The sequence below is a fragment of the Phoca vitulina genome, unplaced genomic scaffold (assembly GCF_004348235.1).
Source record: "Phoca vitulina isolate PV1807 unplaced genomic scaffold, GSC_HSeal_1.0 scaffold49, whole genome shotgun sequence".
Lineage (NCBI taxonomy): Eukaryota > Metazoa > Chordata > Mammalia > Carnivora > Phocidae > Phoca > Phoca vitulina.
Window position 1 is genome coordinate 9,197,239 of NW_022589752.1, and position 17,042 is coordinate 9,214,280.

Here is a 17,042-nt window from a genome sequence, read left to right on the forward strand (position 1 = left end):
TTTTGATACACCTAATTATTACAAATAGTTTTTTTTGATACACCTAATCATTACAATGGCAAAAGTGATCAGGGCATACTTGTGTCCACCAGAGTGCAGCCATGTGGTGCTAAAGATAGAGGCCTCCAGAAGGTGGCTGAGTCTGGAAGGGTTCCTGGGGGAGGGGAGCACAGATGGGCTGAGACACACAGAAGACCCAGGACATTCCAGCCAATAACTGCCTTCCTCTCCTGATTCTGCCCAAATGACACTTTCTGGCTCGCTAAAAATATCAATAGGGAGATAGAAAACATGAAAGAGACACACCTCTAGGATTGGTTTGTAGATCACAGCTCTGCTTCAGACCCACTGAAGTTACCGGGCTCTGCCCCCAAAATGACAAACTAGTCCAAATACTGAAATAAGAAATTGCTCGTGTTCTCTTACTACTTTCTACCTGTGCATGCTCCCCACCATCAAGTCAGAGAACAGCCTTTATTCTGCCCACCTGCCATCAATTACTTACCTACAGCGCCTAACCCTTAGTGTCTTTGGTATCCCTTGTGGGTGTCGGGTGCTACAACTGTCTACCATTGGCATCGCCTTGCCTTCATATCCCATACCCCCTTGCAAAGAAGAGTTTTGGTACTCAGCTCTGGTGGGCAGCTGGGGCCTCTCCCTCATTGTATTCCAGGGGAAAATGGCCATCAGCATCTTCTCTGCTCTGCTAACCCTATTTAACCCAGTCTGCTGGCACTCGTCTATTGTATTCTATTGTTTGCCCTCACTGTAACTACGTAACAATCTCTATTATTTAAAAAAAAAAAAAAAAGGCAACAACAAACCCTCTGATCATAAGCATTTCCCGGGATGTTATATCCAAACTTCAGCTTTCAGAGGGACATTTTCTATTTACAAAGAACACTAAGAAAAACATACTAAGAAAAAGCTGCAATAGATCCCAGTGAAGTCTATCTTGAGGTTAATAACTGTAGACTCTCCTTTACATTTCTAATGATATATGGACAGTTACAGTGAAGAAATAATGAAGGAGCTTCTCCCAACTCTGAGACTCTCTGATTCTATGAATACAAATCATTCCCTTCTTGATTGGGACTGGAGCTTTGTATACAACCCATATTTCCAAATAGACTTGTAAGGAAAAATATTAAAATATCTCAGCACCAGTAGTATAGTTTGTGTCAATAAAAAGGAAAATTTCCATTTTCTTAATAAACAGAACAAACTTTTTTTATTTGACAATTTAAAGTGTCTATGTGTTCACTGATTGTACAAGGCAGAAAGGAACAGTGTTCCAGAGTTCACGCCAAGTTCTTGCTGGGTGCTCACACTTTGATTTACTTCTCAAAACTGATGGGATTCAATTTCTAAAAGTATACCTAGATTGGTATACATGATACGGAGGTCACTGATTTAATTCAGAAATGTTTCTGTAGTGCCCACCAACATAGCAGCCAACCAGACCCTTCTGAGGCCTTAACAGACAGTTGGGAAATGGACCTTTCTACATGCTAACCCTGGCTTCAGTGGCCTTCCTGAGCTCTGAGCAAGTTGGTCAGGGTCTGAAGGAGCAGCCTGAGTTCTGCTGTGAGCATGGTGCAAATGACGGGTAGTTGTAATGCTCATGGAAAGGCTACCCTTGCTACTTGTTCCTTTGTTTTAAATGATGTAGTGGAAATGTAGTTCCATAGCACTTGCACCTAGACTACTTAAAGTGACCTAGTAATTAAACTTGTACAGCTAATCAAGCAGAAAAGATTCACAGCGCACTGTATTCATTGCATAACAATGGAGCATCCAGCCACCCTGTATGTCCCTTCTTCTACACACCCCTCTCTTTAGTCATCTGTTGATGCTTGTTTGGTTTCCTTGGCTGTTTCCCCAGTGTATTGTGCCTGAAATTATGAGAGGAAAAAGGAAAAGCACAACTCAAAACAGCTGCTTTATTCCTTTCTATTGTTTACTTTTAAAAGAAGTAAAGTCATAAAGATGTCCTATAACTCTTAATTTTATTGTCCTTTAATTGTTGCCTCTCAGCCAAAAACAGTCATTGATATGTTCTCCATATCACAAATCTTAAGTTTTTAGGAACTGTACATGTAAAAGCCAAGTTTATTTCAGTTTTGCTCATTATTGGACTCTGGGGATTTTCTTTTTCTTTTTTTGGTGTATAGGTTATGTCACTTCCGTGTGTCCAGACCATAAATCAGATCTCCTTATGAAGGACTGCTTTTCAAGCCGGCCTCTCATGTAACTGAATTAGTGCATGAAGGTTCTCAGAGATGGACTAGATTAGACTGTTACACTTAAAATAGTTGAAAGAAACAACTCTAATGTCATATATTTGCATTGATAGGTTTATATGAAAATATGTATGTTCATTTTGCAGGACACTGATTTAGAGCAGGACTGTTACTTTAGCTAAACCTACTTTTAGTGGATATAAAATTGTTGCTTTTTTTTTTTTTAGTTGAAGGGGAAAAACTTTCCTCATGTTAAGGACTTTTTTTGCTGCCTGATGCTGTTCACCTAGTCCATTTTTTGCTCTAACCTGAGCCTTGCCTCCCAATTCTTCATTGCACATAAGAGTATGTCTTACTACAAATAGAATCAGTCTATGATCCGTTTGGATCATAAGATCTGAAATTCGAAGTTTAGAGTAGGAGGGGGTGCTCTGTCACAGACATCCCAATGAGGATGCTGCTAAGTGCACCTTGTATACCTATTTCTGGCCATCCAGGTGGTCCTGGCTCTACCTCTATTCATATGTCCTTAAAAAAACAAGGATAGGATAGTCACTTACTCTAAGTAGGTATTTATGGAATAAGCCATTATGTAATGACAATAGAATCAGTTAAACATAAATTTTTTTCTCTTTTTATGCACTACTTGACATCAAAAGCAAAAAGAGGTAAGTTGGCTATAAACCTGTAGGTGAACCTTGTTTTCTTTAATAGAATTATTCCTGAGTAGCTTTGCTTCAAATAAGTTTCTATAAATCACATACTTTTACATTAGGAAGCTTATCTTTGTAAATTCTTATTCTTTTCTTTGAAAAATGAATAAGCACCTTCTGTAAAATTGGATTTTAAAAATATTTAGTATTTAAATATATTGCTTTTCCTTTAACCGAGTTATACTTACGGTTTAATTTGCTTGTGAGGACGTAGTGTATTTTGTAACACTTGATTTAGTTTGGGGGTCTCTGAAATGTTCTCCCCTCCCAGATATGGATTACATAAGTATTTCTTCTTTTCTAAGAAAAGTAAAAAAAAAAAAAAAAAAGCCAAGAAACCACTGGCATTGGTGAAAATCTGTAATTTTCAGATCCATCACTTTACAGAAGAGGAAACCCTGAACCCTGAACCTCTCAGAATATTTTCTAGTGTTGGTTTTTTTTTTTCAATGATGAATGCAATAAGAAAATCAAACACATTTCACTGAGTGGTGTCTCCTATATTTTTCTTTGGGGGATATGTTTTTTACAATGGATCTTTTTAGTGGGTTTTTGGTTGTAGTTTGTTTAACTTAATTTCTCTTTTGTGTCTTTCTGATGATGAAATTAATTCTGACACTTCAAAGGTATAGCTGGTCTTCATCTGCTACGTGCTATTTTTGACTTTGCTGAATGAGAACAGACCATCATACCACCTTGAGTTAACGCTGTGCCAGCTGACACTGTTCTTGGGAAGGTCATTTCTGAACAAAAGGCTGTTTTTGAAAAGGTGTTTAACTGGTGTAAGAATCTGGCAGCAAAATGTACTTTTACCTCTTGGTGCCACTGTATTTTATCCCCCAACCCCAAATTTATCTTCTGTCTTCCTACCGTAGACAGTTGATTCCACACATGCTCATGGTTTCATTGTACCTTGTTCAGGAGCAGAAAGTTGACTTCACTGCAGGGCATTTGTATATTTCTCTTTTGCAAGGTTTGAAATAAAAAGTAGATTGTGAATATTGCTTTGTTTTATCAGCTAGTCATCCATCTGTTATCCATCAGGACAGCAAATGGAAAGCTGGGTAAAAGTTTTTGTCTAATCTATAATGACTGAAAGGTCTAAAAATGCTCCCTCTTCTTCTTCGCAAGTCATACTCTGATTCTACATCGTTGAAGACCATTTTAATGCTTGTCACCAAGATGTGATAAACTATATGCAGTTGTCATTTGTATGAAGGCAGAGCCAGATGTTTTTTAAGATTTGTTATCAGGTCATATTTTTGCATTGTCTACATTGAATTGTTTTCTATGTATTTCAACAATTCTGTCTTTACTGTTCTTTGGAAAATTTTAATGAATAATGATTGTTTCTGACTATCAAGGGTATAAACCTGTAATGGAATTTGCTGTGTTAAACACTGATGGAAAGATAAGGCGGAAGTATCTGGTGACATGAATTAGTAGATTACACTCCTGAGTAGTCGGAAATAAGGCCATTGTCTTATCTGTGGTTACTTTCAGAGAAACTAATGTATTAACAGGATATGTCATATGTTTGGCAAAAAGGAATGAGATAGCCAACTCTATGTGTTTGATTATAAAATGCTAAAAGTTGTTCACAGCTCTCCATTTTTATTAGTGTCAATGTACCATTAAGTTCATCATTAGATTTTTAAAAAAATATTTCAACTTTTCCTGATTACTGTTTATATTTATGTCGATGCTTCTATCTCATGCTCTCCTTATTATTTTTCTTTATAAAATGTTCCTACTTTAAATATTTCTTATTTTTTTCCTAAATTCTCTACTCTGTATGTATGTTTTTTTTTTTTTTTTTCAGTTTATGTGTATAGGCATCCATAGGAGTACTTAAGTGTTCAAGATGTTACTATTAGGAGAATGTATTTTGATGCTTCTTACCATTAACTTTTCTGTTAATTCACTAACACACTATTAATCATTTTGTAGATTTAGTGAGGAATAATTCAGTACTGGTGTTATTTGGCACACTTTAAATAATGGCAATTAAAATTATTTTCAAGATTTATACATCAAAGTCTTACAATTATAGAGAAGAATAATTAATCACTGAATGTTACTAAATTAACTTCAAAACCTTTATCAGATAGTATTTCCTCTTTCTTATTTCTTCTATTAGAAAGATACTATGTTAGCAATGCCTAATTGTAAATTCTCCCTTCTTCAAATGAATCCATCAGACAATACATTAATAAAGTACTAATAAACAAATCCAAGGATGCTTTAGGGAAGGTGAAATAAGTATATTAGCAAGTATTTTTCACCACATGCATCCCCAAGCAAACTCTTGTGGGAAAACAAAGAATTATAAGGCAGGGTCCTCCCTACTCTGAACCACATAGAGTGATGGAGGAGATTAGATATACCGCAAGGACAGCAGTGGTCAAAGCTGTATGCAGAAATGTTGAAGGAGATGCAATAAGTGCTAAAGGAGTTTAGGGAAAGCAGACACTTCCTCCTGGGTGGTTGGGAATAAAGATGAAACCTTTTAGTTCTGAATAGTCCAAGAGAAGAGCATTTCAGATGAATGTAATGATAGGGGCAAAAAATATATATCATTGTCAAAATGATTTCATCATATGGTCTATCTTGGCTTTTTAAATTTCATTGTTGTCAATGGCATTTACTTTGTTTCTTGAAGCTGAAAACCTCAAGGTCACCTTGACTCCTCCCCTTAGTCCCTCATGTGTAATCAATCACCAGTTCCTGTCAACAGACCCTGGGCTACATGCTTTCACAGGCATTCTCTCACCTGGTCTGCAAAGTGCTATTTAATGTCCTCACTTAACGGAAAAACTGAGGCTCAGAACTTTTAAGTCACTTTTTTGGTGTCCCTCAGCTCCTGTTTGGTGGAGCCAGGGATCTAAACACCAAAGTCTCTCTGATGGACTCTAAATTTCATGCTGACATGAAGGAAAGTTGAGGAGCACAGGGGAGAGAGAATGGGAGTGAAGAGGAAGATGAGGAGACCACAGAGAATTGCTACATCCTTGGCAGATGGAAGAAAATTATTGTGAGATACCTATTATCCATTCCCAAGGATTGATGTGTAAGGCCCTCACTTAAGAGCTGGGTGTATGCATAAGTATGTCAGTAGCTAATTATGGGGAGCACCTTTGTGCTATTATTTGCAAATATCCAGAACTCCTGAGTTTGGGAGGCTTTTCTTTAATAATTTGCATTTTTTCTGTCTCCAGTGCACAGAAATGTGTATTTTTTTTTAAGATTTTTTTTTTTTTTGAGAGAGAGAGCACAAGTGGGGAGGAGAGAAAGAAGCAGACTCCCCACTGAGCAGGGAGCCCGATGCAGGGCTTAATCCCAGTACCCTTTGATTATGACCTGAGCCGAAGGCAGATGCTTAACCGACTGAGCCACCCAGGCGCCCCTAGAAATGTGTATTTTCTATCAATGACTCAAGTCTCATATTCTATCATCAGTTTAGTTTTCCCCAGTAAAATGTATTTAGTTGTCCCAACCCTTAGAATGCTTAAAGTTTAGAAAAATAAGGAGAACTTTGGCTGTTCTTAGATTACTTAGACTAGAGAGGTACTGTTAGCAGAGTAAGAGGTAAGAGACGGGGTGACAATTGCTTCCACTTTGGAGCAAGTACAAAGGCTCCATATTAGTTTGTGAGGGCTGCCATAGCAAAAGACTGCAGACTGAGGGGCTTCAACCATCCACATTTGCTTATTCATAGTTCTAGAAGCTGGAAGTCCAAGATCAAGTTTGGGCAGGTTTGGTTTCTCCTGAGGCCTCTCCCCCTGATGTGTAGATGGCCACCTTCTCCCTGAGTCCCCACATGGCCTGTGTAAAGCCATCCCTGGTGTTTCTGTGTTCTAACTCTTCTAATCCCGTCTGCTCATAAGGCTATCTATCAATCAGGCTGGATTAGGGCCCACCCTAACACAGTGGCATTTTCACTTAATTACCTCTTTAAATATCCTATCTTCAAATGTAGTTACATTCTGAGGTAGTGGTAGAGTTTCCAACATATGAATTTGGGGTGACAAAATTTAGTCCATTATAGGCTCCATGGGACATTCCACTGGTCTCGTGTTCTCATTTGCCACTCTCTCCACGGGCCCTAAGAAAATCACTTAACCCTTCTGATCCTCAGTGTTCTGACCTCTAAAATGAGGATTATGACAACCAAACTCAGTTGAGTTTTGTGAGCACAAAAAAGCTTTTGTTCACTATAAAAATCATAAAGAAGATAACCCTGCACAAATTCCTTAACCTCCCTAGGCCTCAGTTTCTCATTTCTAAAATAAAAATAAAACCTATCTCTTTAAGTTTTTTTTTAAGGATTAAAGAGCTGTGGCATATAAAGTGTTTAGTCTAATGTCTGCAGAGATACAGCACTTAATAAATATTACATGTTACTATTATTTCTCATCCTTTCCTCTTCTGCCAGCTCTTCCTTTTCTGTGATTGCTGAAATCCCAATTAGCAAATAGTTTGGAAGATATGACCAGGTGTGCAGAAAGAAGAAAGAGGGATATCCTTTCATCTCCCTTAAGGACACAAAAGAGGATGTCTTCTATGCTTTGATCATTAACTAGGGAGTTATTGTAGGACAATCCATAACCATTTCTGTCGACCTTCTGTTTAATAACTTTCATCATTAAACATTCTTGCTTTTCTGCTGCTAATCATCTGTCCTCATTGAAAGGTCCTTAATGAATATCGACCATTTACTCCAATGAGGTAAGATATTTGTTCCAAAGTGATATCTATTTGCAAATAACAGCAATGTCATTATTATATGACAGCAGTTGTTTAAGTGGGTGAATTTAATTACTGAACCTATCTTTCTTTAACAATCTTGGAAATAGTACACCAAGTTAACAGAGATATTAACTGTCTCACCAAGAGCCATGTTTGCTGTTTGTATCATGAGTTAGTTTTCATTTTTTCCACCAATTTTTGAAATATATGGGTTGCCATTTTTAAATGAGAAGGGGAAAAAAGGAAAACACACATGCCTTTCCTCCTCACTTTTCTTGTTGAAGGAAAGATGCAAAAAAATCATGGCCTTACGAAAGATAGAGGAAAAGGTGCCCAGGGAGAAATAGAATATGGAAGTGAGCAGATGAATTCCTACATGGATCAGAGGAGGAAATGTGGAAATAGAGTTTTTATACAGTGGAAAAGAAAGACGTTCTCTAACCTGTCGACCAACAACCTTGAGGTTGATCCTAGGCAAATTTCTGGAAGTGAATGGGTTTCATATGCTCAGTATAGAATAAGGATTACTAATAGCCAGCATGAGTTCATCAAGAATGACTTACGCTAGACTTACTTTCATTCTCTATCTCATAAGATCAGGGAAAGTGGTAACATAATATACCTGAATTTTGGCAAACAAGTAACCAGGTATTTTATAATATTTTTTAGACAAACAGAGAAAATTCTAGATGATGATATAATTGTTTGGGTCCATAACTGGTTGAATGACATCTTCAAAGGGCCCAAATTCATAGATGGATATTTAGCCTGATGCCATTATTAGTTACTAATCTTAGATAAAGATGAAGATATTAAGGTCATGATTATGACGTTTTATGATTTGAGGGAGAAATAAGAGGGAGAGGAAGTTGATATGCTAGATTACAGAATAGGATCTAAAAGATGCACAGGTAGAAAAAGGTGAGACTTACTAGAGATAAATATAAAGTTGAAAGTATGTGAGGGACACCTGGCTGGCTCAATCAGAGGAACGTGAAACTCTTGATCTCAGGATCATGGGTTCAAGCCCCACGTTGGGTGTAGAGAGTGCTTAAATAAATAAAAAAAATTTTTTTAAGTATGTGAAATATTGCATTGGGATTCCAGACACCCCAAGTACAGGATGGAGGAAGCATGACTTGATAGCACCATCTGTAGCCAAAGTAAGCTCATATGAAACAGCAGTGGGGCATGGCTGCCAAAAAAAATATTGCCATGCAGGCTTCTGCTCTTTTAACAGAATGGGGATATCTCACGAGAGGCAAGATTGCCACTCCACTCCACCAATCACATCTTATCCCACATGATTTCCTTTCAGAACACCTCATTTTTAGAAGATTGTTGCACACACTGGAACATGGTCAAAGAGCAAGGAGGAGAGCGAGCGAAGTTGAAAATGTGTCCTGTGAAGAACTTGCATTATTTGGCCTGAGGAAAACTCAGGGGACAGAGTTTTCACAGAAAGTGTGTAGCACCTGGGGAGTTTGTGGTCATGAGGGAAGGTAGGGATGCTCATGAAACGGTCGGGAGGCGTTAGTTCTGAGGTCTGGAAAACCAGGGGTTGGGGTGCTGGCCATTCTGTAGGAGACTGTTTGCCACAGAGCTGCTGCGCTACTTCCCACAGAGCATCTGGGGACCAAGGAAGCCGTTCATGCAGCCGCACAACTGCCGGGTGTGGTCTCCACAGAGGAGCTTTCACCCACAGGGTCCTCACCCACCTCTCAGCACTGGCAGCTGAGCCCAGCGTGGAACCCAAGCACAGAGGGGTTCCCTGCCTCCTTCCACCTGAGGCTCTCCCTCCCTCCCCAAACAGCCACCAGTGGGCTCATGGGACTTTCTAAGGCATTGGCTTTTAGAAAATCGGTAAATTTTCTAAATTGCTGTAGGAAGTTTAAAAGTAGTAGAAGCCTGAGGAGAAAACCCTATGACCAGACTTTCTCTCCCTATTCATTAATTTATAGAAATGGAATAATATCCCATTCTTGTACCCTTTATCTTGCTTTGTGGTTTTGAGGTAATTGGGTGCCTTCAAATTACTCTCCCAACTGTGTGGTGAAGTTCTTATTTATGTTTCTTTGACTCTATGACCCTGATATTTTCTAGAGGTAGCTGGTGTCAATTTGAGAGCCAGCCAGAGTAGTGAGTAGAAAATAGGCCTCAGCAACAGAGAAGTCTGACTTTAAATCCTTGCTCTGCCACTTCCTAGCAGTGTGACTGTGGGTGAGTTAATATATTTGGTGACCGTGTATTAATTTAATCAGCGAATATTTGTGGAGCACCTCCTATGATGCCAACTTTATATTTGTTTCTGGCACCATGAAAAATGTTAAAGGAAAAAAATAGCCTCAGGGTGTATGAGATTTTGATAGAGTCCCATATATCAGAAATATTTATTTCCTTGTGGTAGGAATAGTGAAAATAATACCTCTGGAGTGTTGCTAAGACTTAAAACAGGACTAATATAAAGTTCCTAAGAGAAATTACATCATGTTGATTCAGCAAATAATTTCCTTCCTTCTTTCTCCTTCCTTTTTTTACCTTCCTTTCTAGTTGGCTTTTGTTTATGGAGGAATGCCATACATGGGTACTCTTCATGTGTATGTTAGTACAGACCTATAGATGCTTTAAGCTGTCATATCCCTTATTCATGTGCCCTGGAGACACTAGCAATCTCTTGAGTATGCTCTGACATTTCTCAGGCCTGTAACCTTATGAATGTACAGTGTTATCTAATGCAGTTCTGAGCATTTCAAAAAACTTTATGATGAAATATTTTATTACTATTGGTAGAGACCATAAGCCATGTAGAGTTGCAAAGAAGTTCTTTGGCTAACTTGTGTTTTTAGGCATTAGCCTAGATGTTACAACCTCCAGGAAGCATTCCCTGACCACTTAGATTAGGTTAAGTGTTTCTGCTCTGAGGTCCCTACATTTCCCTATCATGGAAAGCAGTGCAGTGATATGTCTGTAAATTCAATCCAGCCTTTGGATCATACAATTCTGGATTCAAATCCAGATCCATCTCTTAGCAGTCTTTGGCTAGTTACTTAACCTAAGTCCCCCTTTATCTCATCCATCAGCTGCGACTCATAGAACAGGGTTCTAGGAGAGCATGCAGGTTAAGTGCCTACACAGTGCCTGGCACATGGGGAGCAATAAACAAGTGCTAGGTGCCGTCATCATCGTCACCATCATCATCATCATCATCATCATCATCATGACATTTTATTATAATTGCTGGTTGAATATGATTGTCTTACCCAATTGGCCAGGGACCATATCTTCTCTGTTTTCCCTTAGTCCCCAATGCCTAACAGTTTTGAACACATACGAAGAGCTTAGTAACTTGATTGTTGAATGGTTGTGTTTTGGTGGCCCAGATGACAACAGTGGTTGCTGGGGTTCTTTAATGAGTCGTGCTTGGGTCACATAATTGTCATCTTTTATGTCCTCAAATGTAATGACACGAGGCCTAGCTCCTTCAAAAGTGAGTCCACCCCAGCATAGATCCTGGAAAGAGCAGGGAAGATTATGTAGAGCCCACAGCATCTAGGGGGGAGCTGGGAAGGATTTTCCCAATCTCCCAATTCACTCCTTTCATTTTACAAAGTATATGCTAATACATATCCACTGCTCAGTTGGGTTAGATTTGTATGTAACTGGAGGGCTATTAACCTGAGAAGAGAGATTTAGACGACAGCTGAGTCAGAGCAATACAGCTATTTTTCAAATTTTATTTTTTTCATCTGTCACCATCTTATCTGTAGAATTTGCTTTTTATCCTTTAAGGATAACACTTAGCTAGGTACTTATAAATAACAAGTACAAAATAATAATAATAATTAGCCCAGAGGTGATGTTACTTCTAAAGGAGAAAAATTTGATATTCACTACAAATATCAGGAATATCCACCACTTATTAAACAGTTCATTAAGGGAGTACACTGTGGTCCTGCTCACCTGCTTTCTAAATTTCATCACAGAGCATGTTTTGAATGAATAATAATCTATAACTGCATTAGCAAAAAAACATTTCTAATGTAAGTGAGATATGGAAAAAAATTTAAACCATGTAAGTACTCGAATTACTCTAATTCTAAGGCTTGTCATTCCATAGAGGCCAAAATTTTGCTATAGGAGCGCTTCATTTATACCTCCCTGGAAATGGAAGCCCTGAGGCCAAATTCCAGAGTGGTTTTCCGAGTGCTCATTTTCATTTACATCCATTGTATTTACCCAAATACACCATAGGAGGGCAGCAGTCTCCTGGTTAACTTAAAACTTCATGTCTGCTGACCATCTCAAAATCATTATCTGAATGAGTCCAAGACATCCCCAAATTATCGCTGAGATAGGAAAGCTGTTGGAAAAGATAAAAGGATCATAAAGGAATTCATTAAGACTCTGAGTTTCTACAAAAGGGAATCATTGAGCTAATCAAGCTGCAAAATGAGAAGACAAAGAGTTAAAGGAAAAAAAATAAAGAATTCCCCAAAGTGGAGAAAATGGAAATACTTGTTACATTTGAAGGACTTTTACTGAGTGTGATAATCTGAACACCAGCTACGAATGAGAAGCAGATCTCGTTCCTATTAATAAGTAATAATTAATAAGCTACTCTGCAACAAAAACCACCTATGAAAGGCTCCCTTCAGTAAGGATGTTCTCTTGAATGAACGCAAATCAAGCCTGTCTACTTTACATCACAGACAGCTTTAGTGTGTTTTCAATGTTGTAAGCAAAAGCATCAGCAGTTTTCATGAATTTTGGTATTCTGGAATTATATAGTCAGGTTTTGCTGTGATGAAAATATACTGGCTTTAGAACAAGTGATACTTAGATACAGGCCTGTGAATGTAAATTTCAGTAGAGCTTCAATAATTCAAGCCTATAAATCCAGGTTTTATGATAATTTGGCTTTAGTATTATCTATATAACAAATACAGAAAGAAATTTGCTAAGCAAATACTTGGTCTAAGCACTTAGCGAGAGGACATGCTGCAGTTACTTGAGAATAATTGAATTTTCAAGTCTGACTCTAATTTTAACTTTTTTGCAAAAGCTTTTTACAGAAATATAACGTATGCATTTCTAACCAGCTTCTCAGTTGACTCTAGTATAGTCAGCCTAGTACCAATAAACAGACTGTTCTTTGATTAGTTTAGAACACTCAGCACATGGTCTTTCTTGCAGTAGGTGGTTAACATAACTGATCAGCTAAAACATGGAGTTTTATTAGGTAGCATTTTGTGAACCTAGTATGAGTTACATTATGTGACTTTAAAATGGCAAAAATATAACAAAAATAGATTTCCCATTCAGCTTAGCTTTCTCCATCAGTCCAAGTTACTAACAATTTACTATATAATAAGCATTCTAATATTTCTGCTAATAAATCTTGCTTTTGATTAATAAAATTTTCAGAAAACTGTGAAGATGATTTCTTTCTCTGATATCTCGTTAATCATGGAAAATATTGTATTTCATGCTTGCTTTATTCAATGTACCTATGGGATTGACAATATGCCCATGTGTCCTGACAATAAAGGCAGTTATCTGAATATATTCCATTTGGAAAAGCAGATCTAAGTAGCATATTCCATTTTGGAAAAGCAGATCTAAGTGCTAAGCAAGTAACTGCCATCATGTTCAAGTTCAGAGCTTGAAGAACTTTCATTATATTAATAGACCTTTTATTTTTAGATGTATCCAGATACCAAATGTGAATGGCCACATATATTCTAATGTACTTGAGAAACCCCACTACCAATTTTGTATCACTGATTTTTAAATACTGTATTTAATTAAGAAAAACGTCTTTTCTATTGGCATCATTCAGGGGGAAATAAAATGTCAGATGTTTCTATATGAATGCACATTCCTCACTAAATCTCTCAGGCAACTGCTTTAGTTACTAACACGATGCTCTGTCATCTCTTTGTATATATGTCTAATTTATCAGTTTCTTGTAGATTGTCAGCAGCCTGCTGCCTCCGTACCGCCACAGTGCTCACAACTAGCCGGGAGGCAAGACTGCCCAACTGTCAGGTAAATTCAGACGTCCTTTCTCTTCTCACCCAGCTGCATGTCAGATCCATGGATCCCAAGCTCTCCTTTCCAACACCATGACTTCCTATCCATAATTATATTTGCTACATTTTATCTTAAATATGGGCTATGCTAACATGCACTGGATACCTGAAGTCTACACATGCTCCGTGGAAATGCAAGAGAGCTAGAGTTTATTTTACTGGCCGCTAGTGGGTAGACTAGGGGCTGCCTTCATCTCCCTTGTGTGAATAAATGCTAGGATTAGTGCAGTGATTCATTATCTTCCAAAATATAAAACCTAGAATTGTTAGGATGTTTGCCCTACTTTTTCTTTTGCTTGTCTTTTGTCCTTAGAATATAGTTCTCAGACAAATAAGCAGTAAGAATAGAATGCATATCTCATGAATGTGTTTCTCTTTTGTCTCCACTCACTATCCTCATTAAAACTGAATTTTAAGGCTGGAGAAAAATTTATAATTGACATTTTAAAAGAATATTTGCAGTGATAGTGCCCTTTATGTGAGATTAACTGAAGAATCTTAAAGGCAGCTTTATGTACTCCCCATACACTAAACTGGAGACTTGTTGACAATTTCTATTCCAATGAAAGCTTTACAAACCCGTCATGAATTTACCTCCATGTGGGTGAACTCGCACTCAGCATCAGAGCACTGCCCTCCCCCTCCCCCCCCCAGGACTTTCCATCTTTGTGTAATACTTCATCTCCAGTTATTTGGCCTCTGATGGTATGAAGTTTTTATAGTCTGTAGCTTTTATAGTCTACTTATTGTTCTTTCTGTATTTTAATGAATGTGTTACTTTTCTACCACGGCAAGGCTGTTTTTGAGTAGGGGCCGGCTTAGATATATTTCCATGTACGTCAGGAATAGATGTCAGGAGCAGGCTGCATGTGGTCATGGTTATAGCCAGGAGCCCCCATGTGACCTGGTCTCAGAGGGGATTATGCAGCCAGTTGCAGGAGGGAGACAAGGAGCTAGCAGGAGAAGGTACATGATTAAAGAAGTCCCAAACCAGCATCTCCCTACTGATGTCTAGTCTGCCAACAGGATTCCAGCCACAGAGTTTTTACTTCAGGAACGTTCTTTGCTAACATACGAATGCCATCTTATTACAGCCGCCAGCTGTAGAGTCATTTTAATTATGTAAATAACTGAATATGATGATAAATGTTCAGACCCATCCTAGTGAGACCCAGTGTGTGCAGTGGTGAAGAACATGGGGGTCCTAACCCACAGTCCGTTCTCCATCAAGCACCCCACTCCCCCAGGGCCTGGGACAGTGCCAGGCACGCAACCAATGTTCAGCACCTGCTGATTACAGGTATGAGTGAATGAGCTCTGGAGGCAGATGGCTTGGGTTGAAATCCCACCTCTACCCCCTGCTAGTTGTGTAATCGTGGAAAGTTGCTTTTGCTGGCAAAGATTCTCTGTCTGTGTGTGTGTGTGTGTGTGGTTTTTGTTTGTTTGTTTTTTGGGTTTTTTTGTTTTTACTTGTAAAGTAAGGAAGAGAATAGTTTTGAGGGATTCAGTGTGGCACAGGCCTGATGCATAGGGTGCTCTCGATGTGTTACTATTACTAACCATTCTCAGTACCTAACTGTTCCTCAAGGCAAAGGTCTGTGGCCTCTTTCATAACTTCTCTAATTTGCTTGGGGAAAGAGTGGAGAAGCCTACTTCTTTAAGTGTTTCAATTAGGTAAGGAGTGGAAAGGCTAGTGGGGAAATTTTTTAAGTTTAATTTTATTTCACCTTGTTTTTTTATTTTTAGGAACTGGTTTGACTAAACGGTTACCTGCCCCAGTTCTGTATCTTCTGAACTTACAGAATTTAGGTTGCTTGCTATACCTTCACAGGGATGATTTACTTTAAAGAAAAGCAACTTAATGAATTACAAATGTTTCTAGTTTCTACCCATGTGAATACAGCATAGGCCAGGTTCTGCGGTCCCCACAGAGAAATGATAAAATCCATATAGACCTAAAAAAACTCCTTTTCATAGTCACTGGGATTATGATTGGCTTCCTTCCCACCCACGCCTCTGCCAAATGGATCGAATTTAATGCCCTCACAGTTCTTGTTACTTCTTGGTGGCAGAAAAGTTAATAGCCGACATTTGAGTTCTTACCGTGTACATGACATGTGTTCAGTTCTTTACACTTATTAATCATTACAACTCCCAGAAGGTAGGCACAGTTATCACACCCATTTTTAAACCAGGAAACTGAGGAGGAGGGGGAGGTAACGTAACTTCTCCAGGGTCACCCATCCTGAACAATCGAGCCCGTCGAGTCTGGCACACATTGTCCTAACCACCACGGTACACCGCTGTACCACCGGGAGACGCTCCCCGATTTTCATTATGCTGTGAGGAGCGTAGGCAGAGAGAATTTAAATCACTTGTGTTGACCCTGTATCCCAGAATTGAAAAGGAAGGAATGTTTACTTAATGAGAAACATGAGAAATAAAACATGCTCACGATGTTGAGTAACTTTAGATCAGTGTTCTCTATCTTTGTTTCTCACATAAAAATTGTTTTATACTTCCTTCAGCTTACATATGTTCAAATAACTTTTTAGGTGTAGGGTTTTGAATACATGAGCATTTTCCTCATATTTTCCATATATGCTTCTTACAGACTGATTTCGTTGTAAAACTAAATTATTAAAGTTGATCATAGATAATCATAATGTGAAGGGAATGCCCAACATGTGCAGCCTTGGGTGTAATATTTAAATATACGGAGATGTTTGGGATTTAGCACTTCAGTCCCCTTCTATCAGGGAGTTGCTTACTGGGACAACAAAAGAAACTTTCTGAAGAAATATCCATTTTTACATCTTAGTAACAGTTTCCTAAGCCTACTGTTTTCAACATGATCTACCTACAAAAAGTAGGTTCTTAGATGGTAAAGGTTGAATAACAAGTGGGCTCCTGAAGGCGGTTAGCGATCAGAACTGAATACAGCCTGTACCTGAAATAATTAGAACTTACCAAATATTTACATCTAAGAAATAATTTCTTAACTGGTAAGCCAAGAACATGTTTCTGTCTTAATATATGTAGTATATGGCATTTTATGCAAATGTAAAATAGAAGTAGTATCATATGAAGTATTTATGAAAATCCGAAATAATGTAAGAAATCTGAAATAATGAACACATTTTTAAATCATCCTGAATATAATGTGATGGTGTTGGGCCAAGTGAGCTATAACTTGTGGCTCAGCTGGTCGAGCAGAAATGCTTGTCTTCTTCCAGAAACGAAAA

General features: G+C 38.3%; 1 protein-coding gene across 7 annotated transcripts in view; it reads left to right on the forward strand.

The window, feature by feature from the left end:
• Positions 1–17,042, forward strand: part of BICD1 (BICD cargo adaptor 1) — a 213,259-nt gene that overhangs the window by 186,646 nt on the left and 9,571 nt on the right. For 3 of the 7 annotated variants that reach the window (XR_004302720.1, XM_032432770.1, XM_032432773.1), the window contains one exon: positions 13,678–13,753. The exons of 1 other annotated variant lie outside the window; for it this stretch is intronic. Coding sequence is in view for 5 of the 6 variants with exons in the window: in XM_032432770.1 (XP_032288661.1) it covers positions 13,678–13,753 (76 nt within the window). In the remaining variant the exon portion in view is untranslated. Of the gene's footprint in view, positions 1–2,902; positions 2,912–13,667; positions 13,754–17,042 lie in introns of all 7 variants that reach the window. 3 more of the 7 variants (XM_032432769.1, XM_032432772.1, XM_032432771.1) reach the window with 2 other exon arrangements.